Source organism: Peromyscus eremicus, chromosome 8a, assembly GCF_949786415.1.
Source record: "Peromyscus eremicus chromosome 8a, PerEre_H2_v1, whole genome shotgun sequence".
Classification (NCBI taxonomy): domain Eukaryota; kingdom Metazoa; phylum Chordata; class Mammalia; order Rodentia; family Cricetidae; genus Peromyscus; species Peromyscus eremicus.
In genome coordinates this window covers 79,957,305-79,981,787 of record NC_081423.1, presented here as the reverse complement: position 1 = coordinate 79,981,787, position 24,483 = coordinate 79,957,305, and the positions used below count along the sequence as shown (strand labels likewise).

General features: G+C 53.1%; 1 protein-coding gene across 1 annotated transcript; it reads left to right on the top strand.

The window, feature by feature from the left end:
• Positions 1 to 3,968: 3,968 nt before the first annotated feature.
• Gpr179 (G protein-coupled receptor 179) lies at positions 3,969 to 20,775 on the top strand. Its single transcript, XM_059269652.1, has 13 exons — positions 3,969 to 4,762; positions 6,534 to 6,642; positions 8,372 to 8,459; positions 8,982 to 9,217; positions 9,963 to 10,031; positions 10,592 to 10,701; positions 10,954 to 11,192; positions 11,356 to 11,494; positions 12,487 to 12,592; positions 13,433 to 13,579; positions 15,510 to 18,242; positions 18,447 to 18,692; positions 18,741 to 20,775. Exons 1-13 carry the CDS (start codon positions 3,969 to 3,971, stop codon positions 20,589 to 20,591), a joined length of 6,867 nt encoding a protein of 2,288 aa, XP_059125635.1. The 3' UTR covers positions 20,592 to 20,775.
• The last annotated feature ends 3,708 nt before the right edge of the window (positions 20,776 to 24,483 follow it).

Here is a 24,483-nt window from a genome sequence, read left to right as displayed (position 1 = left end):
CCAGGCCCCAGGTTAGGTCTCCAGAACTGTGTCACCCTGGGCAAGGGGGTTCACACCTGCAATCTCAGCACTTGGACGGTAGAAGGAGGGTGAGGTCTTTTTAGAAACATAACAAGTTTGAGACCAGTCTGCTACTTATAAATGTAAGTATAGTATATGATATCCTATCAAAAACAAACGAAGGGGCTGGGGCGGGGTGGTGGTGGCACTCGCCTTTAATCCCAGCACTCGGATTCTGGCAGAGGCAGGAGGATCTCTGTGAGTTTGAGGTTAACCTGGCCTACAGAGTAAGTTCCAGGACAGCCAAGGCTACATAGAAAAACCCTGTCTCAAGAAACAAAAACAAAAACAAAAGAAAAGGATGGAGGGGAGAAATGAAGAAAGTCTAGGTTATGGGCCACAGAGATTCCTGAGGGTTTTCTCTCTAGTCCACTTCTCTCCCCCACATCCCTCATGTCCCCACTTAATTTCCACAGCAGTATTGTTTGCAGAACCACGCATAAAAGAAGGGAAGCTTTAGCAAACAGTCCCCTCCCCGTGGCTTCCTGCACACACGGTGATCTACAGCATCCGAGTATTAGTGAGCAAAGCTGGAAGAGAAGGAACCACTGTCTCAGGTGAGAACCTCCTCACTGACGGCTCATGATGTCCTTGCCAGCAGGAGCTTTGTTCTAGGGCTCCTTCCAAGAATCTACACCCTCATAGACCTGAGAAAGCTGCCTCAGACAACCCTGACTCTGGACAGCGGGTTATGCTGACTCCATGGGGAAAGGAGGCCAATGAGATGGCTCCCGGCTCCACAGATAAAGGCATTTGCCACCACACCTGACAACATACGTTCAATCCCTGGGACTCACATGGCGGAAGGAAAGGACTGAGCCCCACAAGTTATCCTCTGAGCTCCATGAACATAAATACACATATGAAACAAGTGAGTGTAATAGTTTTTAAAAACTGGGGCTGGAGAGATGGCTCAGAGGTTAAGAGCACTGACTGCTCTTCCAGAGGTCCTGAGTTCAATTCCTAGCAACCACATGGTGGCTCACAACCACCTGTAATGAGATCTGGTGCCCTCTTCTGGCCTGCAGTCATATATGCTGTATACATAATAAATAAAAATAAAATCTTTAAAAAAATAGTTTTTAAAAACTGTAGAGGGAAGCCTATGAGGTATAAAACATAGGGAAAGCTGACATGGTAGCTATGGAGTGAGCATGAATATATACATAAACATACATATACATATATAGTGGTGGCTGTGTACAGGGTTAGCAAGAAGGCTCAGCAGGTAAAGGCACTTGCCACCAAGACTGCCAACTTGAGTTCCAACACCAGGACATACAGGTAGAAGGAGAAAACAACTTCCCTCTGACCTCCATACATGTGGTATGTTGTGGCACATACAAGGCCCATTCTCTAATACATAAACAAATGTAAAAACCAATTGGGCAGGGCACTGTGGAAATGTCTCCATTGCTAAAGCACTTGCTGCGTAACCACATAGACCTGGGTTCCAGTCCCTGGTACTCATGTAAAAAGCTGGACTCAGGGGCTGGAGAGATGGCTCAGAGGTTAAGAGCACTGGCTGCTCTTCCAGAGGTCCTGAGTTCAATTCCCAGCAACCACATGGTGGCTCACAACCATCCATAATGAGATCTGGTGCCCTCTTCTGGTGTGTAGTCAGAACACTGTATAGACAATAAATAAATAAAATATTAAAAAAAAAAAAAAAGCTGGACTTAGCCACATGCACCTATAATACCCAGAGAGAGAGACAGGAAGAGCTCTGGGATTGGCTGGCCAGCCTTTGTTCCCCACATACACATACATCTTCATACACAGAGACACATAAAAAAGGTTATTGTGAAACTATTTATTTTTGTTTTTTGAGACTGGGTTTCTCTATGTAGCGCTGGCTGTCCTGGAGCTCTCTATGTAGACCAGGCTGGCCTCAGACTCACAGAGATCTGCCTGCCTCTTTCTCCCCGAGTTCTGGGATTAAAGGTGTGCGCCACCACCGCCCGGCAAGGTTCATTCTTATTAATGATTAAACCTCTGTTTCTCAAGAATTGGGCTGTGCCCACCTGTAACCTTAACTACACATGGTTCTGTACTTCCTGTTCAGGGAAACAGCAACCATGTCTTTGTTTCAAAAGATTGCTATGTCTACCTTGTTATGCCTATGTTATGCTTTTTTTTTTTTTCTTTTTCAGTTTTTTGAGACAGGGTTTCTCTGTGTAGCCCTGACTGTCCCGGAATTTGCTGGCCTCAAACTCAGAGACCTGCCTGCCTCTGCCTCCCAAGTGCTGGGATTAAAGGAATGGGTCACCATCACTTGGCATGTTCTGCTTCTAAAACCCCACCATTTGGAAACCTTCTACCCCTGAGCTATAAAAACCTTAAAATGTTGATCTCTTGAATCTCACTTTTAGGGGGAGATGGCCTGTATATACAAATTTTAAAAAGCTTGTTTTAATTAATTTGGCCATGAAGATTTGGGTCAATACTCTTTCTCCTTGAATCTTTGGAATTAATTCTAGCAAGATGACTGAACAGGTAAAGATGCTTGTGGTCAAATCCTGACAATCTGAGACTTGAGAAATGGCTCAGCAGTTAAGAGCACTGGCTGTTCTTCCAGAGGACCTGGGTTCCATTCCCAGCACTTACATGTCAGCTCACAACCATTCATAACTCCAGTTCCAGGGGACACTCTCCTGGCCTTCTTGGACACCATACATACAAATACAAATTTACATAATGGGAAGAGCGCCAGGCAATGGTGGCACACCCTTTTAATCCCAGAACTCGGGAGGCAGAGGCAGGAAGAGCTCTGTGAGTTCGAGGCCAGCCTGGTCTACAGATTGAGATCCAGGACAGGCACCAAAACTACACAGAGAAACCCTGTCTCAAAAAAACAAAAAAAACAAAAAAAAAAAAAAAGAAAAGAAAAGAAAAGAAAAAAGGAAGAGCTGCATTTAATTCCAGTAGTCATGAGGCAGAAACAGGTGGATTTCTGTGATTTCAAGGAAAGCCTGGTCTACACAGAGAATTCCAGGCTAGCCAAGGGTACATAATGAGACCCTGTCTCAAAAACCAAATAAACAAGCCGGGCGGTGGTGGCGCATGCCTTTAATCCCCGCACTCGGGAGGCAGAGCCAGGTGGATCTCTGTGAGTTTGAGGCCAGCCTGGACTACCAAGTGAGTTCCAGGAAAGGCGCAAAGCTACACAGAAAAACCCTGTCTCGAAAAACCAAAAAAAAAAAAAAAAAAAACCAAAAACAAACAAAACCAAATAAACAAAACAGACAAAAGGAGGCAAGGAGAAAGAGAGCAGCTAGTTTTCACGAAGAAGGGAAGGAGAAGCCGGGATATAGAAAGACAGAAACGTGCAGGCATCAGGAGCACACTGCTAGGACGCAGCTAGCCCTTTATTATGCCCATTGCAGCTGCTCCCAGGAGGCCAAGTGGGGCAGAGGGTGGAGAGAGGGACATGGATTCATCTGTGGTTGCTATGGCGCCCCAGGCCGGATTTGCCCATCTCTACTAATGGAGCGAAGAGTAGAGGAAGGAGGGAGGTAGAGAGAGGACAACTGGTCCCCTCCCTTCCCCTCTTTTATCTCTGGAGCAGATGTGGGGTGTACATGTCTGGAGTGGGGGTGTCTGCATACTGGATCAGAGGTGGAGAGAAGAGTAGTATGCAGGATTAAGAGGTTTTTGAGATGGGGTGGCACATTGAGTGAGGGGGGACAGGCCATCATACCTGTATCCAGAAGCTAACTGGTAACATTAGAGAAAAAACCAAAACAGGCTAGATGGTATTAGCATGAGAGAGAGGAGGGAGGGAGGGAGGGAGGGAGGGGAAGAGGTGTGGAGACAGACTAGATACCAGCCTCTCTCTGCCTGCATTCTCCTGAGCCACCCAAACCTCTAGGCAGCCTGGATTCCAGGGATATGAGAGCTGCCGAAGAATGGGCACCAGAGCAGTAGTCACGCCTTCTCTTGTTTGGGGGCTGCTGAGTTGCTGTTTCCTTTGCGACTGGGCTCTGGGGAGCCAAAGGCCCTTCCGCTCTCTGCCTCCTCTGTCCTCCCAAGCCAAGCCAGGACCTGGGCCCACATGGAAGCCCCCTCAGGGGGCCAACGCAGCCCTGGCTTTTCTCTACTCTGGAGATGTTCATCACCTGTCAGGGGCTAACTGCAGTGAGAGCTACAAAGTCCGTGGGGCGGAAGGCAGGGTGGGCATCCCCCCAGTCCTACAGAGAGCAGCGGGCACCCTGGCCCAGGCTGCCAATTTCCTCAACATGCTTCTACAAGCCAACGACATCCGGGAGTCGAGTGTGGAGGAGGACGTTGAGTGGTATCAGGCACTTGTCCGAAGTGTGGCAGAGGGGGACCCAAAAGCCTACAGGGCTCTACTGACCTTTAACCCTCCACCAGGGGCCAGCCACCTTCAGCTGGCCCTGCAGGCCACCCGGATGGGGGATGAGACCATCCTTCAGGACCTGTCTGGGAACAGGGTACAGGAAGAAAATCCAGAAGAGGACCTGGACAGCGTTGGCTTGCAGAAGCGAGTACTGACCAATGACCTAAGGAGCCTTGACAGCCCTAAGTGGCCACGGGGAGATGGATATGTAGGAGACATCCATCAGGTGAAGCTGTCTCCTCCCTTCCTGGAATGCCATGAGGGCCGGCTCCGTCCTGGCTGGCTAGTCACAGTCTCAGCCACATTCTATGGACTCAAACCAGACCTCACCCCGGAAGTCAGGTAAGTAGGATTGGGAAGGACTTGATGGGTTTGTGAGGATGCACAGACCATTTGGCAAAAACATGTGTGTGTCTGGGGAGGGGGCACAGATGTATGTGTGCATTCAGTTGTGTATATCTATAACTATCTATTAATATTCTCAGTGTGAGTATGCATGCTGTACATGAACCAGTCAATTTATACATATTTATCTGAACATCTATTGGTTTGTTTTGTGTATGTATGTATGTCTTCATTTTATTTTGTTTTCTTTTCTTTCTTTCTTCCTTTCTTTCTTATTTATTTATTTATTGGTTTTTCGAGACAAGGTTTTTCTGTGTAGACTTGGCTGTCCTGGAACTCTGTAGACCAGGCTGGCCTTGAACTCACAGAGATCCATCTGCCTCTGCTTCCTGAGTGCTGGGAATAAAGGCGTGCGCCACCATTGCCCAGCTTTATTTTGTTTTCTAAGACAGTTTCTCATGTAGCCAAGGCTAACCTGGAACCCTGATCCTCCTGCCTCCACTCTCCAGGTGTTGGGACTACAGGCATGTGCCTGGGTATCTCTTGATGTTGTTTATATGTTGAGGACAATGTGTGAAAGTCTATGAGCATGTGCATACACATGCATCTATGTATGGGTACGTGCGTGTGCAAAGGGTGAGGATAGACAGGGACAGGTCTTGGGTCTCATGGCTCTCAGGTCTGGGGTACAGACAGAAGAGGTAAGAGAGAACTTGATAGCCTGGCAGTGGTGGCACACACCTTTAATCCCAGCACTCGGGAGGCAGAGGCAGGCAGATCTCGGTGAGTTCAAGGCCAGCCTGGTCTACAAATTGAGTTCCAGGACAGCCAGAGCTACACAGAGAAACCCTGTCTAGAAAAATGGAAAAAAAAAAAAGAGAGAGAGAGAGAGAGAGGGAGAGAGAAAGAAAGAGAGAGAACTTAATGACAGCAATAACCCATGTTCCTGGCTTCTCAGAGGAACTACATGGACACTCCAGGAAGCTTCCCAAGAGAAGGAAAATTCCTGGACAGGGGCTTGGAACCAACTCCTTTTTGGTCTAGGAGTTGGCTGAGTCCCCAGTATCATTACCAACGAGCAGGCTCTTAGTGGAGCGGACCCCGTATCCTATCTATCCTGCCACAGTACTTTGTGATATTCCTCAAGGAACTGACTCTGCACTCAGCTAGGGTAAAGAGCCAGTAGTTCTTCTCCTGGGATGCAGGCGCAAACGAACACAGCACAGCCAGGCATGCAGCGGTCAGCCTTGCTTTCTCAGCTCTCTGTCCCCATGCATTGTTCCAGCAGGGCTCCCGTCCTGTAAGATGGCATCCTGGCTCCCTGCCAGAGCTCTCCCAATTCAGTCACAACAGGGCTCCTCCGTTCCAGGACTCCTTTGCTGTGATTAGTTCAGACCTGGTTTGGGCAGAGGAAAGGGGTGGTAAGCAGCTGAGCTGCATATGGTGTGTGTGTAGATGCAACGGGCAAGGGTGAAAAAAAATCCCTTCACAGTGATCACCAGAGCCCTGGGCTCCTGCATGCCTTGACATGCCTTTTCTTCTGCCCATTGATGAAAACCAAAAAATGATAAGATGATGACTAGGGGAGAAGTGAGGAGTACAACCTAGTGGGAGGGGGACTGTTGCCACAGAAACAGGGCTCATGGCACTGGAGATCTGCCTCGTATGTGTGCAGTCCTGACCCTGTGCTAAATCGCGCCACGACCAATAATGTAGTGATTGCCTCAGCATCCCCACCGTGCCCCTAACTGCCAGTTTGCTGCCCTAGGGGGCAGGTGAAGATGGACATCGACCTCCAAAGCGTGGACATCAATCAGTGTGCAAGCGGCCCAGGCTGGTACTCGAACACCCACCTGTGTGATCTCAACAGCACTCAGGCAAGAAGGATGGGTCCACTGGGTCCTCCCTTCCTTCCCCTTTCCCATCACCGCCGCCTCCCACCCAGCTCCCAGGAGCAGCTGACAAAGCCACTCTGGTATCTCAGGGCTTCAAGGGGATCCCGAGTGATTGGCAGAGGCGAAATGGTAGACTTTGGTAAAGGGGGGCCAGTGTACAGCCTACCTCATACCTTCCATCGCTTGCCAAGAAGATACTCCCCACACCTGTGAAACCTGACCGTGCCTCCTTGTTTGCCCTCCGTCTGGTATCCAGCACTCCGGGGTTCTTCTTTAAGGCAACTTCTGAGCCTCACCGGCTTTCCTTCCCCTAGGCTGCATGCTCCACAGTAGCACAGCTCTGAGCTGGTGCACAGAGGATGCTCCTTCGGTATTCACCGAAGTAAACAGCATTGCTGGCTGGGTGTAGGAGGAGGCTGGCCAGAGTTTGAAAAGGTCTGGGACTAGCGAAGGTGACAGCAAGCCACACGCAGAACCACAGCCCTTTGCTCACAGAGATCTGTTTTTAGCCACTGACCTCAGCCCTGTGCTTAACTTCCCTGCCCATCTCGGAGGCCACTTGTGTCCTCCGAGGCCATTTGTGTCCCCTGCGGAGCACACGTCAATAGCAGGAGGCAGAACAGAGAGCTAAGCTTGGCATCCCACCAGCCTGACACTACGCTGAGGAACGTAGTCAGTCCTATGTTAAGCCAGATAGGCCCTGATAAAGGAAGTTGCCTCTCCACGGGAGTCTTTTGGTTGTTATTTTGCTTGGTTTTTGGAGACAGGGTTTTTCTGTGCAGTCATGCCTGTCCTGGAACTCTCTCTCTGTAGACCAGGCTGGCTTCAAACTCACAGAGATTCACCTGCCTCTGCCTCCCAAGCCACCACTGCCCGGCCATGGGGGTCTTTTTAACGTACCTGTCTTAGTTAGAGTTACTGTTGCTGTGATGGAACACCATGACCAAAAGCAAGTTGGGGAGGAAAGGGTTCCATATAACAGTTTATTGTCAAAAACAGTGAGGGCAGGAACTCAAGCAGGGCAGGACCCTGGAGGCAGGAGCTGATGCAGAGGCCGTGGAGGGATGCTGCTTACTGGCTTGCTCATCATGGCTTGCTCAGCCTGCTTTCTTATAGAACCCAGGACCACCAGCCCAGGGATGGCCCCCAACAACAGTGGGCTGGACCCTCCCACGTCAACCACTAATTAAGAAAATGCCCTACAGCTGGATCTTATGAAGGCATCTTCTCAATTGAGGCTCATAGCGCTCCCGATAATTCTAGCTTGTGTCAAGTTGACATAAAACTAGCCAGCACAACACCTATATGCCAAGTTCATGGGAGTCCTTTGAAGCAGGGTGTAGGCACATAAGAGGTATGATTGGGCTCTGAGCTCTCCGTATCTTCACCACCACCACCCCAGTACCTAGCCCTAGCAACAGCACCAGGAAATGGAATGCGAGACTCCTGTTACAGCCAGTCTGAACAAGAGTTATGTACCCTAGTTATGAATCCTGTATTCTTTTCTTGGATACTCCTTGAAAAGACCTAACAGCAGGGGATGGGGACGTTTCCAGAGGTGGGGGTGGGGGCTGGGCAAGAACCGGAGGAGGCTTCTGGTGAATTCTCCTAATGTAAACCCAGAAGCCATGGGTGGAGGAAGCGCTTCCCAGCAGGAAAAGCTTTCACAGAAAAACATCGTACAAACAAATGCCATTTGTCATCCCCACAGTGTGTCCCTCTGGAGAGTCAGGGTTTTGTCCTTGGCCGTTATCTATGTCGCTGCCGACCTGGATTCTACGGGGCTAGCAGTTCTGGGGGTGCGTAAGTGTGGAGAGGGCTAAGCAGAGGTTTTGCAGGCCAAGGTAAGTTGGGATGGAACATCTATGGACGAAAGGTAGGTTTGAGGTAACCCTGGGAGGAAGTGGGCATCAACAGCAGAAAGCCAAGGGGAGAGGCTAGGCATGGTGGCACATAACTATGGTCCCAGCACTTGGAAGGCTGAGGTAGGAGGATTGCCATGAACTCAAGGCCAGTTTGGGCTACAATCTGAGACCCTGTCTCAAGAGAAAAGGGGGGGAGCGGGGGGTTAGGATCAGCGAGACTCTTTGTAGGTGTCTACCTTCTGAGAATAAACTCAAACACACAGGTATGAGGCAAGTTAGCTTCTGAATGAGCCTTAGGCTGGTGTCTCCCTGTTACCCTGTCCTTAATGGGGCATGACCCATTGCTCTTCTTCCTGGGGCCGTAAGCTACAGGAGGGCATGTCGTCCCCGGGACCCAAGGCGAGAACCTCAGAAATCCCTAGCCAGCTCTCCTTACACACACCTTGTCCTTTGTAGGGTTAGAGGAGCGTGCAAGTCAGACTGCCGGCCAATTCGGGTCCCCACACGGCAGCTTAGGGAAGCTGCTGCGGTGCCAGCCATGTCCTGAGGGCTGCACCAGCTGTCTGGATGCCACACCATGCCTGGTGGAGGAGGCCCTGGCACTGAGGACGGCAGTGCTGGGCTGCCAGACCTGCTGCATGCTGGCGGTCTTCCTGAGTATGCTGGTTGCCTACCGTTGCCGAGGGAGCAAGGCAAGCCGGCCCCAGCTTTCTTCTGCGCACACATCCAACCCGTCTCAACCAGAGAGCTGAGTCTTGGGAGAAGGGGTGCCAACCTTGCTTCTATGCCTGAATGTGTGACACTAGGCAGTGACCGCTCTACCTTAGACCAGTTTCCTCGTCTACAACTTTGTATTTGATTCAACAAGTACCAGTTGAATGCCTGCTCAGAGCAAAATACTCCATAGGCACTCTGCAAGAGAAGCAGTCTGGAACCCTTGGCATGGAGGAAGCGAGGAGTCAGGGGCAAGGATGGGGGTGGCTGTCAGGTGCTGCGGGGGCTCAGAGGAGGGACCCAGTTACTCTGGAGGAGATGGCGTTAGATCGAGTTTCTAGGAAAAGTGATACTGGGGCAAGGCTTGAAGGTTAACTGGTTTTTACTGGGCAAAGAAGGGCAAGCTTATTCTAGACCAAGATGCAGTCTGCCCGGAGGCATGCCAGAGGCCCTTCCTAGCTCTAGCAACCTTTGGTGTGAGCTCAGCATTGCCCTTGGTGCAAGCATAGCTGGACTCTGGGGTGAGACTGGAGGAGTGGCTGTGAACAGGGGGTGGAGCCATTGCTGTTGGAGGAAGCCCAGGGCTAGAGTGAGCCTCAGGACAAGGGGGTGGAGCCATTGCTGTTGCAGGGAGCCCAGGGCTAGAGTGAGCCCCCGGACAGGCCCAGGCCAGGCTCAGTGCTCTCAGCATCCTGCTCACACCTTTCTCTCCTGGGCTCACAGAGGATCCGGGCATCTGGAATCTTCCTGCTGGAAACCATCCTTTTTGGATCCTTACTTCTCTACTTTCCTGTGAGTCATGTGTGACCAGTAGCTGGCCTTACTTCTCAGTACCCTCCACTCCCAAACTGTCATCATCCTCCAGAATCCTTTTCTGCCTTCTTAGGAAGATTTGGCGATTTTAAATTCCCCGCTACCAGCATGGCAGGGGCACAGGCCTTTTATCCCAGCACTCAGGAGGCAGAGGCAGGTGGATCTCTGTGAGATTAAGGCCAGCCTGGTCTACAGAGCAAGTTCCAGGACAGCCAGGGCTACACGGAGAAATCCTATCTTGGAAAACAAAAACAAAACAAAAAGTTAAATTCCTCCTACCTATTCCCACAAATGGCATGCTGGGCCTCATAAGCTCTGGAGGCAGAGACCCAGATTCAGAAGAATTTTCTGACTTGCCGGTGCAGTTTAAGGCAAGCTATCTACCCTTCCCGCTACGTAAGCTGCAACTCTGCAGAAGGGAAGTATGAGGTCTCCACCGTGGGGCTGCTGGGAAGGTTAGTCATGTGTGTGACAGGACACGGATGGAGAGTGGCTGGAGGCACAGCGGAGAGCAGCTGTTTCTGTCTTTCCACCATCAGGTGTTCATCCTCTACTTCAGGCCCAGTGTGTTCCGCTGCATCGCTCTCCGCTGGGTCCGGCTGCTAGGTTTCGCCGTCGTCTATGGGACCATCATACTGAAGCTTTACAGGTAGGGCCCTGCAGACCTCGCCACTGTGCTGCTCACCCCAGGCTACCCAGCTCATTCACACACTGAAGTTTTCAGAGCCAGACCTTCCCCTGCACCTCCAGCCTCAATCACTCAGCTGTCCCCCTCTGTGTAACTTCTGGGAAGACCAGGGGAGGCAAACGCGTGGAGAGCTGGGAAGCACCGGACAGAATTCAGGGCTCTGACTCCATCCTTGGTCCTCCCGACTTCCCACGTGTACCTTCCTCCCCTCAGGGTGCTCCAGCTGTTTCTGTCTCGAACGGCCCAGCGGGGTCCACATCCAAGCAGTGGGCAGTTGCTGCGGCGCCTGGGGCAGCTCCTCCTGTTGGTATTGGGCTTCCTGGTTGTGTGGACGGCGGGCGTCCTGGAGCCAGGCATGGAGCACACGCCTCTGGTGACCCGAGGCCACACTCCCACCGGCCGCCACTTCTACCTCTGTCACCACGACCACTGGGACTACATCATGGTTGTGGGTGAGCTGCTGCTGCTGAGCCCAGCCTCCTTCTGGCTCTGGCTCTTACCTCCAGGATATTCTGGAGCTGGTTGCCCTGGGTCTGGGCTGCCCCGAACTTGGTTTTGGAGAGGGTCAGCAGGCAGCTGAAGTGGTAAGAGATCTCTCTGTCTCACCACCCCCAGCGGAAATGCTGCTGCTGTGTTGGGGCAGCTTCCTCTGCTACGCCACCCGGGCTGTCCCCTCAGCCTTCCATGAACCACGCTACATGAGCATCGCCCTGCACAATGAGCTGCTACTCTCTACCGTCTTCCACACAGCCAGGTGAGGACTAGCCTCTCTTCCCGAGACTCCTCCCACCCCGCCAATCTCCCCACCTCCAGGTGAGGACTAGCCTCTCTTCTTGAGACTCCTCCCACCCCGCCAATCTCCCCACCTCCAGGTGAGGACTAGCCTCTCTTCCCGAGACTCCTCCCACCCCGCCAATCTCCCCACCTCCAGGTGAGGACTAGCCTTTCTTCCTGAGATTGCTCCCACCCTGCCAATGTTCCCCACCTCCGGGTGAGGGGGTCTATCTAACAGTGATCCTTGCAATGCTGCTATGTCCAGTAGCGTACAGGAGGGCTCCACATATATCCTTCCTGTATCTCATCTCTCGTTCAGGAGAGATACCCGCCAGGTACGCCTTTTATCTCAGCACCAGGGAGGCAGAGGCAAGCGGATCTCTGTGAGTTTGAGGCTAGCCTGGTCTACAGAGCAAGTTCCAGGACAGGCTCCAAAAGCTACACAGAGAAACCTTGTCTCAAAAAAACAAAACAGAGAGAGAGAGAGAGACAGAGACAGAGACAGAGACAGAGAGACAGAGAGAGACAGAGAGAGACAGAGAGAGAGAGCGCTAATCCATAAGAAGTGCGTCTCATTCCTAATTGCCTGTCTTCAGCCCTGCATGTTTTCCCCTTGAGCCCTGACCCCTTCCTTACTCCTTAGCCTCCAGAGCAGCGGGCCTGCTGTGTGCTTATGGGGACCTGGCCCTGTGGTTGAGGGAGACACAGACTACAGGGTGATCCTAATAGATCCCTGGGCACAGTTCTGTTCTGTAACCTGGGCAGGCAGAAGCAGTGGGGTGCAGTCATTTAGGAGGACTTCTTAGAAGAGGGGGTTAATGGGAACCTTGCGATTACACCTATGATCCAGAGAGGGAAGAAAGGGTGTCCTCCTGGCAGAGTGCCAGGCTGGGGCTGGGGCGGAGAGGCAGGTGAGGTGAGGCAGGTTGCTCCCACGGCACTGATGATCAGCCTGTCCCATCTGGTCCTCAGGTTTGTGCTGGTTCCTTCCCTGAACCCAGACTGGACCCTTCTCCTCTTCTTCCTCCATACTCACAGTACAGTCACAGCCACCCTCGCTCTTATCTTCATCCCAAAGGTAAGTTCTCCCCAGCTTCACAAGGCAGCCCTCAGCCCCTTGGTAAAGAACACTGTGGGCCTGCCACCTCAGCACCCTCTCCACGTAAAAATGATGAGCATCCCAGGCAAGGGCTTGGTTAGGAGAGGAAGCTATTCCCTGCTTCCAGTTCCCAAGCAAGCAACATAGAGCTAGGGATGGAGGAAGAATTTGTTTGTTTGGTTTTTTGGTTTTGTTTTGTTTTTTGAGACAGGCTCTCTCTGTATAGCCCTGGCTGTCCTGGAACTCACAGAGATCTTCCTGCCTCTGCCTCCCGAGTGCTGGGATTAAAAGCGTGCGCCACCACCCAGCTGTTTTTGTTTTTGGTTTGTTGGTTTTTTTGTTTTTCGAGACAGGGTTTCTCTGTGTAGCTTTGCACCTTTCCTGGAACTCACTCTGTAGCCCAGGCTGGCCTTGTTTGTTTTTTGAGACAGAGTCTCACTATATGCCCTGGCTGTCCTGGAACTAGCTATATAGACCAGGCTGACCTTGAACTCACAGAGACTGCCTGCCTCTGCCTCCGCCTCCCGAATGCTGGAGTTAAAGGCCACCATGTCTGGTATCCTTTTAATCCGGCTAGTGGACTCTGAAGATGTGGGGAGTAGTCAATAGAGGTGGGTTGGAGAGCTAAAGGCCATGCCTAAGGGTACTGTGCTGGCCACTGCTGAAGAGTGACAGGGAATCAGATTCTCTGAAGCTGTGGATTCCAGATCAGGAGGGTGAAGACTCCTGAAGGAGAGGCAGTGTAGGTGAAGGCGGAAGTGGGCAGGATGCTATTGTCTACCCCCTCCCCACCCCCACCCCCACCCCTGTCTTGGCTAGTTCTGGAAGCCAGGGGCGCCTCCCCGAGAGGAGATCTTGGATGAAGTGTATGAGGAGGAGCTGGACCTGCAGCGCTCAGGCTCCTACCTCAACAGCAGCATCGCCTCAGCCTGGAGTGAGCGCAGCCTGGACGCAGGGGACATTCGGGTAGGTCCCCCTCCTCCACCCCAAGTCCTTTGATATCAACTTCTAAGGACTGAGCAGGGGAACACAGCTGTGCTGCCACAGGGCTACACACCACTGAATCACCCCAAGTCCTCCCTCCTCCAAGACTCTCCAAGACTGCACCTCTCTTTCCTACCACCCAAGACCCCCATCACATACCATCCAATTGAAAAGAACTCCCCGGGCTGGAGAGATGGCTCAGAGGTTAAGAACACTGGCTGTTCTTCCAGAGGTCCTGAGTTCAATTCCCAGCACCCACATGGTGGCTCACAACCATCTCTAAGAAGATCTGGCTCCCTCTTCTGGCCTGCAGGCATACATGCAAACAGAACACTGTATACATAATAAATAAATAAATAAATCTTTAAAAAAAAAAAAAAAAAAAAAAAAAAGAACTCCCCAAACCCAGATGCCAAGGCCCTGAAGGCCCAGGTCCAGCCAAGAGTACACTCAATCTCCTGCGTTCTCTTCATAGGGTGGGGGCAGACTAGAAAAGCCTTAAGTCCGGAGCAAAGTGGAATGGCTAACGACCCTCAGAGTCAGCTGTGGGACTAGAAAGTGCCCCCACATCTGGGCCTCTGCATCTTCTTCAATTTTATTGTTGTTTGGGTTTTTTGTTTTTTTAAGACAGGGTTTCTCTGTATAGTCCTGGCTGTCCTGGAACTCATTTGTAAACCAGGCTGGTCTCAAACTCAGGGAGCCGCCTGCCTCTGCCTCCCAAGTGCTGGGATGAAAGGCATGCGCCACCACACCTGGCACCTCTGCATCTTCTATGTAACCTGTGTTTACTTCATTAGAACATTCTAGGAGAGTGATGGAACTAGTGGATGGGGAATGTTACATGTCAGTGTCAATGAAAACTTCCCTGCTCTGAATTTCTTCCCAAACAACAACAACAACCACAACAGCAAAACCCTAAAACCAAAGAAGATGCAGAGGGAGGTACAGAGAGGTCAATAAAATAGCTTTGAGACACACGTGGGTCAGCAGTCTCAAAGCCAGCCCTGCCCTCCATGCTGGGCATTTCCCAGGAGATCACAGTGCTCCAGAGAAGTGAGGGCACCCTGAACCCTCAGGACCGAGTGGATACAAGTCAGAACCAGCTTGGCTCTGGTCTCTCGGAAACAGAGTGGTGAATTCTGAGTTTTAGAAACAAGAAAGGGAGCAGCTTGGTGGAGAAGTGGTGCCCCAAAGAAAATAGTTTAACCAAGGGCCAAGGAGGGGAGCGGCCCTGGTGGGGGGGAGCGGCACTGGTGGGGGAGCGGCACTGGTGGGGGGGGAGCAGCCCTGGTGGGGGGAGCGGCCCTGGTGGGGGGGCAGCACTGATGAGGGGGAGCAGCCCTGGTGGGGGGAGTGGCCCTGGTGGGGGGAGAGGCCCTGGTGGGGGGGGGCGCGGCCCTGGTGGGGGGGAGCCGTCCTGGTGAGGGGAGCGGCACTGGTGGGGGGGAGCGGCCCTGATGGGGGGAGAGGCCCTGGTGGTGGTGGGGCGCGGCCCTGGTGGGGGGAGCGGCCCTGGTGGGGGGGAGCGGCCCTGGTGGTGGTGGGGCGCGGCCCTGGTGGGGGGAGCCGTCCTGGTGGGGGGTGCGGCCCTGGTGGGGAAGCGGCACTGGTAGGGGAAGCGGCACTGGGGGGGGGGCGGCCCTGGTGAGGGGGGAGCGGCCCTGGTGGGGGGGGCGGCCCTGGTGAAGGGGAGCAGCACTGGTGGGGGAGCGGCCCTGGTGGGGGGGGCGGCCCTGGTGAAGGGGAGCGGCCCTGGGGGGGGGCGGCACTGGTGGTGGGGGCGGCACTGGTGGGGGAGAGCGGCCCTGGTGGGGGGGGCGGCCCTGGTGAAGGGGAGCAGCACTGGTGGGGGCGGGCTCAGCCATCTCAGATGGCTCTGCTCCCCCCCCCCCCCCCCGCCCCTTCCTTGCAGGATGAGCTGAAGAAGCTCTACGCCCAGCTAGAGGTCCGCAAGACCAAGGAGATGGCTGCTAACAACCCCCACCTGCCCAAGAAGCGGAGCAGCTCGCGCCAGGGCCTGGGACGCTCTTTCATGAGGTACCTGGCTGAGTTCCCAGAGGCCCTGGCTAGACAGCACTCCCGGGACTCGGGCTCTCCAGGCCGCGGCAGCCTGCCAGGCTCTTCCAGGCGCAGGCTTCTCAGCTCCAGCCTTCAAGAAACTGAGAAGCCACCAGCCCTGCGCAAGACCCGCAGCACCTATGACCACCACAGGGAGCATACCGCACCTCTCCTTGACTCCGCACTGAGGAGAACCCTGTCCAGGAAGGCCTCGCCAGCCTCGGAGGGCCAAGGAGAGGGGCCCCCAGCCCTGGGCTTCAGGTCGGCCAGTGCTCACAACCTGACGGTGGGAGAAAGGCTCCCCCGAGCCAGGCCCATCTCCCTGCAGAAGTCACTCAGTGTTGTGGCTGGCTCCAGGGAAAAGGCTCTGCTTGTGGCCAGTCAGGCCTACCTGGAGGAAACCTATCGGCAGGCCAAAGAGAGAGAGGAGCAAAAAAAGGCTGAGGCAGCCACAGTGAGCCCAGTGCGGAGGCCGTCGGCCAGGAGGTCCGAGCGGCCTTTGAGGGCTCCTCTCTCAGCCCCACCTTCCCCTGCCAAGAGCAGCAGCATGGACAGTTCTCACACCCTCGGGAGGCCTCATGAGGAGGCTGGGAGAAGGCTGCCTCACCCACCCATCCGGCACCAGGTCTCCACACCCATCTTCGCTCTGTCTGGGGCCTACCTGGGAGAGCCGAGAATGCTGTCTCCCACCCCAACCCCGACATTGGCTCCTGTTCCGTTGCCAGCTCTGGCCCCAACCCCCACCTCTGTCCTGGCACCCGTCCCAATGCCCCCCCAGAGCCCCACCCTACTCGCTTTCATCTGTCCCTGGGAGAACGCAGAACTGCCAGGCAAGAAAGAAAATGTGGTCCAGGAAGGCCCCACGGGGGCAGAGCAAAGCAGCCACTCACCTGCCTCAGCTCGTACCAAGATCTGGAGGGCCCTCTCTGTGGCAGTGGAGAAAAGGGGGGCTGGGGAGAGTGAGAGGACCACAGAGGACAGACATGTCCAGGCGGAAGCCGATGATGTGGATGAGGACAAGCCCAAGGTCCTCTCAAAATCCCACAGCCTCAAGACACCGCTGCAGCAGGGCTCCGTGCGCAGCCTGGGCCTGGCCATCAAAGCGCTGACCCGTTCTAGGAGCACCTACAAAGAGAAGGAAGGTGGGGAGGACGCCTCTGAGACTGAGAAGGGAAAGCCTACGGGAGTGAGCATGGGCGCTCCACCCCGATCTCCCAGGCTAGGCCGGCCCAAAGCAGTGAGCAAGCAGGCTGCCCTCACCCTCTGTGAGGATGAGGAGTCCCTCCAGAACCAACAGAATGCTCACACCAGCAGAATGCTCCATGTCTGTCACAAGGAGGGCAGCAGAGAACAAGAGAATAGGGACAAGAGGGCATCGCAGGGCCCCGGGGAGAGGAGAGGCGAGAGAACCAGTAAAATAGGGCTTGCGACACTGAGGCAAGTTTTTGGGGACAAAAATGCTGAACAAGCGAAGGAATCCTCTGTGGGAGACCAAGAGGTGGCAAATACCGCCCTCCAGCCCCTCAGCAGTGCTGACCACAGGGTGGCAGAGGTATGCCCCTGGGAAGTAACTCAATCAGGAATATGCCAGCCAGAGGATAGCAACAAGGCCAAGATCTGCCCCTGGGAGGGGACTGAAGGGGGCCTTGAGAAGACTCCATCAAGACAAGTTCTAAGTAGCTCCTGGGAAGGGAGGGAGAAAGCCCCAGAGGAGTCAGAACCTGAGGGTGTGGGTGCCATTACTGGGAAAAAGCCGGAGAGGCTTGTCCGGAGCCAGGAGGCAGTGTGTCCTTGGGAAAGTGCCGACCCTGGAGGTGTGTCTCCTCAGTTGGCCCACCAGGACTCTGACAGAACCCAGGGCAGGTCTGCAGTAGTGGGCAGTACGGAGGTGAGGAAGGGGGAAAGGCATCCAGAGGTTCTCCCACCCGAGGTTGCCAAGGCTGAGCTGTGCCCCTGGGAGCTGAGTGATGTCGGGGAGGAGACATTGGCCCAGAGAGTGAAGGAACCCCCCGAAGAAAGGCAGAAATCCCCCCAAAAGGGAGCCTTCTGGAGCGAACAGAATCTGGGCAGAGACCTGGTGTCTCTTTGTCCTTGGGAAAGTACAGATTTTCGGGGTCCCTCAGCAGTCTCACTTCAAGCCCCGGGAAGCTCAGGGAGTCTGGGCAGTGGTATTGCAGAGGTCTGCCCATGGGAGGTAGGAGATACACCTAAAGACAGGAAAGCTGAGGTCTGTCCCTGGGAGCTGGGAGCAGAAACACTGAATCAGGGAACAGAGGGGGAATCTCTCCCGGGAAAGGAGACTGCATCCAGAAAGGGGTACTTGGGAGAGATGGGGGAGCAAACTGGAAGGATAGTGCCTACAGTCTATAAGGGGCAGGAGTCAGTGTGCCCCTGGGAGGACCCAGCCCCTGAGCAGTCCAGCCCACATCCAGACACCTCCTCATCTAAAGCTGCTGTGCAGTTCCTAAGCAGTGGAGACAGCCAGGCGCTGCAAGTGTGTCCTTGGGAAGCGCTCAAGCCAGAAGAAAAGCAGGCAGCACCTTCCACGGCAGAAATCTGTCCCTGGGAAGTAGATGGAAGAACCCAAGCACCCTTGACAGCAGAAATCTGTCCCTGGGAAGTAGATGGAAGAACCCAAGCACCCTTGACAGCAGAAATCTGTCCCTGGGAAGTAGATGGAAGAACCCAAGCACCCTTGACAGCAGAAATCTGTCCCTGGGAAGTAGATGGAAGAACCCAAGCACCCTTGACAGCAGAAATCTGTCCCTGGGAAGTAGATGGAAGAACCCAGGACAGGACATCAGAACATACACTCAAAGGAAGAGAATCTCAAAAAGACGAGGAGAAAATACCTGGAAAAGCAAGAATCCAAACATGGGAAAAGGCTGGGGGGCAGATCCAAAAGCAGGAAGCAATCTGCCCCTGGGAGAGCATGGACCCTAGCAGCACCCCGCAAAAAGACTCAGAGAAACCCCAAGCCACTCTCCAGAGGCAAGGCAGCATGGGAGGCAAAGCTGCTGAGATCTGCCCATGGGACGTGGAGGAGAGGCTGACGGCTGAGAAGAACAAGAGCTGCCCCTGGGAGGTGGGTGCTGGGGCCGGAGAGGAAAGGACTGTGGGAGCTGAAGCCTGTGGGGTCTCTCGGAATGATACAGCTCGGACTGCTGCAGATTCTGGCCCCAGGCAGATAGCTGCTACTACTCCAAAGGAGCCAGAGAGGCCAGGCCTGGAGGAGGTGGTCTGTCCTTGGGACAGCGTGGGTCCAGGGGACTCTTCTCAGCAGCCAGATGCTCTGAGCACTGAGAATCCAAACGATGGGCTCCAGGAACTGGACCACACGAGCTCCAGGCCAATAGAGGTGTGTCCCTGGGAAGTGAGCGAAGGAACCGTGGTGAAAGGGCTGGAGCAAGAGACCGGGAGTGAAACAGCGGAGCAAGGGCCAAAGAAGCTGGAAAAGGTGGGACTTCCCTTCCAAGAGGGCACATCAAAAGGGGATGCAAAACTCTGCCAGGAACAGGAAGCTATCAGTCCTCGGAAGGATGAGGATTTGAGGAAACCATCTGCCCAGGTCCCCACGGTCTCAGATTTGCCCAGCAGCATCAGTAGTCAGGTAGCAGAGGGACAGTCCTCAGAAGTGAGTGACAGGTCAACAGAGAAGGGAAGCCTGAGACAAAACCTGAAGGCGGGTTCCCTCCCAGAACACACACCCCAAGGAAAAGCTACAGCTTTGAAATCACAGTTCCCTGCTGACGGGGAAGGAACAAGCAAGGAGCTCCAGTCTGTCTGTCCCTGGGAGAGCATGATGCTGGCAAGCCCCTCCCTCCACCCTCACGGTCAGTACTCTGACCAACCTAGAGACAGCGCCCAGACACTGGTCAGTACTGGCGGAAGGGTTGCGGAGGTGTGCCCATGGGATGCTCCGGTCCCAGGTCAGTATGACCCTGACAGTGACAGCAAGGTTGAAGTCTGTCCTTGGAAGGTGACTGGGAGAATTACGGAGACACAGACAATAGAACAGGATGAAAAGGAGGAATCTCAAGAGGAAAAAGAAAGAGCCCCTGAAAAGCCAGAGCCCAAAGGTGTGGCAGTCCAGACCAGGAACTTTGGGGAGCAGGAAGCTGTGTGTCTCGGGGAGAGTCAGGACTTTGGGGTGCAACCAGCCACAGGTGCTTCTGATGGAAGCAAGGGCAGTTCTGAGAAAGTGGGCCGTGTGGGGGTCAGGGAGGCAGAAGTGTGTCCTTGGGAAGTAGAAGAGGTCTGCCCTTGGGAAGCAAGTCCAGGAATGGTGGGGGAGGGGGCACTGGACCAGGAGCAGGATGGAGAGTCACAGGAGGCTGGAGGGGTTGAAGGACACTCTTTAGAAGCAGCAGAGGCAGTCTCCCCCTCAGAAGGCACAGCAACAGCAGGGCTATTCCCGGAGGCAGACACCACAGACACAGACCACCCCAAGGTCAGCCCCCATGGAGCAAGCAGCCCAGGGCAGAGGCTAGCAGAATTATGTCAATGGGAAGTGACAGACCCAGAAGGAAATAAAATCAAGGGCACCATGGCAGACATCTGTCCATGGGAGGAAAGCAGACCCCCATCTGATGAATCAGGCCCCCTGGCTTTACCAACAACCCAGACAGATGTCCCTGCTGCCCCTGAGAAATCACTCTGCCTCTCAGTACACAGACCTTTGGAGACCTTTCTTCCAGAGAGCAAGAGCGTCCACCCAGAAGTGAGCAAGCCACCCAGTGCTCTCCCTCTGGAAGATGTCAGAGAACATGAGCCTTTGGGACTTGAGCCTGGAGCCAAGCCAGACCCAGAGCCAAGTCTCGAAGAAGCGGAGGCTCCGAAGTCTCTCTCCTTGATTGAAGACCAAGGGCAAATGACTTCTGAGGCTCAAGATGGAGAACTCAGCCCTCCACCTGCTCATCCTTGGGACTGTGAATGACAGCACCGTAATGAGGTCAGAGCTCCTTCAGGACACTTCCCACGTTCCAGTTCCCAAGGAGCTGCCTCAGAGACACTTGGCTACTTCCTCTCCCCAAGAGGCCAGCTGGCAATTCATTCAAAAGGAACTGTACAAGAAGGGTGCAGCGTGGCCCCCAAGGGATATCCGGTCCTCTCCACTTCTCTTTCTGCTTGAGGGAACAAAAGCCGGACCCTTCCCTTCTAAAGAATTCTACTATTTGTCCAGCGTACCTGACACCAGTCATTCAGATCTGAACTCTCACTTAAACGGAGTTTACCCAAGGCAGCAAGACCCAGACCACACGAGGCAGTGGCAATCGGGAACTGTGGGCAAGAGAAGACTATGGAGCCATGTGATTTAGGATGACAGACAGGGCTAGAATGTGGCTCAGTGGTTAAGAGCGTGCCCTGCTCTTGCATGGGACCTAGGTTTTGCTCTCAACACTCATGTCAAGTGGCTTATAACCACCTGTAACTCCAGCCCTGGGGAATCCTCCAATTTCTTCTGGTCTCTGAGGCCATTCATGTGCACATACCCCCACACAGACAGACAGACAGACAGACACACACACACACAAAAAAAAAAAAAAAATTAAAATTAAAATTAATATTTAAAAGATGAAAGATAAGTCAGAGGGCCGGGCGGTGGTGGCGCACGCCTTTAATCCCAGCACTTGGGAGGCAGAGCCAGGCGAATCTCTGTGAGTTCGAGGCCAGCCTGGTCTACAAAGTGAGATCCAGGAAAGGCGCAAAGCTACACAGAGAAACCCTGTCTCGAAAAACCAAAAAACCAAAAAAAAAAAAAAAAAAAAAAAAGATAAGTCAGAGGAAAAGGAAGACAAAATATGTGCCCCCCGCCCCAAATCTCACAGACCTAGACCTTCTTCTCATCCCATTCCCTGACACATGGTCCCAGGCTGGTCTAGAACTCTGTATGTAGCTGAGGCTGACCTTACTCTTCTCATCCTCCTGCTTCACACTACTGAGTTCCAGGGTTATGGGGTGCACCACCATGCCCAGTGTATTCAGTGGTGGCAAATGCATGCTAGGCAAGCTCTCTGTCACCTGAACTATAACCCCAGCCCTGCCTTTGTCTTTCTGTGGGTATGTGTGGTGCTGGAGACTGAACCCCGATCCTCAGGAATCGGCAAATCAAATCCCCAGCTCAAGGGCCTTGTCTTTTGATTTAAACCTCCAATTTCTACTTGATTATTTCCCATTTGTGCCCTGACTGATGGCTGAAGTGGTAACAATTAGACGCTCTGACATCTATGTCACAGCTGGTGTCCACAGTGACAACACAGAACAGACAGGGGAAAACACTTCTCAGGGTCCTCCCCACACTGTACAAGGTGTTCTCCCTTCCAGATGTGCTCAGTAACCATCTTCCCATTTTCCTGGCCAAGCTCTCGCCATCTCCACAGCTCACCTCCCTGCCTCCTCTTTCTGGTGTTTCTGCAGTCGGCAAAAGGACCCCTCTTTAGTATGTATACAGTGTCCTGTTTGTATGTATGTCTGCACACCAGAAGAGGGCACCAGATCTCATTGTAGATGGTTGTGAGCCACCATGTGGTTGCTGGGAATTGAACTCGGGACCTCTGGAAGAGCAGTCAGTGCTCTTAACCTCTGAGCCATCTCTCCAGCCCGGACCCCTCTTTAGTATATGCAGCCAAGGGGAGATCTCTGATTCTCAGGCAAGAACCACTCTGGCTCATTTGCACCCCTTCCCAGAGGAGCCTGGGAAAGAAAAGAGGTCCTGTTCACAGTCAGAATCCCAGCTGCTACCTTCAGAAAGAGTAGCACTCCTGGCCAAGTGAGAAGCCCAAGGGCTGGGCAAGGCACCATGTAAACACAAAACCTCTTAGCAGCTCACTGTCGTCTTGGCTCTCCTGTCAACGATCCTTCAGGCTACCTGAAGGATCGTTGACAGGATAACAGAGGGTTGCTGTTATATGAGATCACCAAAGGGAGACTAGGAAGGAGAAAATGGCTTGGGAGAGCAAGAAGGACTGCACACAGGCAGCCTATTGTAGCCGAGCGGCTACATTCAAGACAACAGCAGGTCCCACCCGCTGACGGTACCGTACAGAGCTGGAAAACCCCGGATGAGACCAAATGCCCAGTGAGCAAACCGGGAGTCTGTATGCAAATGCCTCACAGAAAAAAACAGCTGAGTATTCCATTTCCAAAAGGGAACAGATCAACAGTCACCCACTCTCCTTTGGGGGCCAGCTGCCCTCATTCCCACACAGAGCCCTCCTACCTACCCAGTTCTCCTGCACTGGGTTTCTACAGCAGTGTGTTGTTCTGGGCTGTGGCTACTTAACCCCATAACTTCTGAGCTCAGGTAGACTTCACTAACTGTACACCCCAGAGCAATCCCACTGGGTCTAGTCTAGAAGAAAAAAGCAAAATTATCTCCACATTCAATGTTACAAATAGCCACCTGGGGAAATAATAAAGAATGCTTGGTTCTCAGCTACTATACTTGGCTCCAGCTTATTTATAAAGGTGGATTTGTCAACAGAGGGACAGCAGTCAGATGCCTGCTCGTCTAGGGTAGCCATATAGATCTGATAGGACATTGGGTGGTCTGGTTTATTCTCTGCCAGTGCCCAGAATCATAGCTAACAGATGCTCTCTGCCTGATTCTCCTAGCCAGCCCTGCACATCTGGGGCCATTTGCTCAGCTGGATTTGATCCCAGAGGAAATGAAAATTGCACTTATCCCCTGGCTTCCTGGGGAAGCTATTGCTTAGCTGCGATTTAGGATTATCTAGAGACCCTGAGTCAGATGCATGGCGATGGGATGAAACAGTTGATCTGAACCACTGTTTTTCATAAATTCAAGAGAAATCAATGTAACATTTGCCTACTAAGTGCTTTTTTGTCTCTCCGCTTCTATTCCTTGCTGGGATTATCTCCCTTCCTTCACACTCTCCAGCTAAGGATCTGGCTCAAAGCACTTCTTATTTTGCCTTAATCCCAGGGCTCAGGCAATAGGATATATCCAACCCCCACTTGGGCAGTAATGCTGCAAACTGATGGACATTTCAAGCCCAGAGGCTTGAGACTAAACAGCATGAGCCTGGCCACTTTGGAACACCCCACCAGTGCTCTCTTCCCTAAGCATAGACATAACTCTGATTCCACAGTCCATGCTCACAAACTGTTATAAAAACATGTCTCGCCGGGCAGTGGTGGCACACGCCTTTGATCCCAGCACTCGAGAGGCAGAGGCAGGTGGATCTCTGTGAGTTCAAGGCCAGCCTGGGCTAGAGTGAGTTCTAGGGCAGCCAGGCTACACAGAGAAATCCTGTCTCGAAAAAAAATTTTTTTAAACACCTGCTTCAGTAAGTGTATTCAAAAGACCTTTTAAAGTGGTACGCTGGGCTGGAGAGATGTTCAGTATAGAGTACTTGTTGCTCTTGCAGAGGACTCAGATCCAGTGCTCAGCACCTACATGGTGGTTCACAACCATCCATAACTCTAGTTCCAGGGAATCCAACTCCCTCTCCTGACCTCCAGGGTACCAGGCAAACATGTAGTGCACAACATATATGCAGACAGGACACACATACATGTAAAATTAAGTAACACCCTATTTTCTGTTGCTGTTCTTGAGACATGATCTCAGGTAGCCCAGGCTAACTCTAAACTGTTATGTAGCCAAGGACGGCATTAAGCTACTGGTCCTCCTCTTGTCTCCACTTGCCCAGGGATGGGATTCCAGGGATACCCTAGTTTATAAACACTGAGTATTCTAGTCTAGAGCTACTGAAGCTGCATCCCTCATAACTACACTGGTTTCCACTTCTGACATCACAGACTGCTGTATCCAGTTTGAACCAGGGAAAATGAACAGAACACAG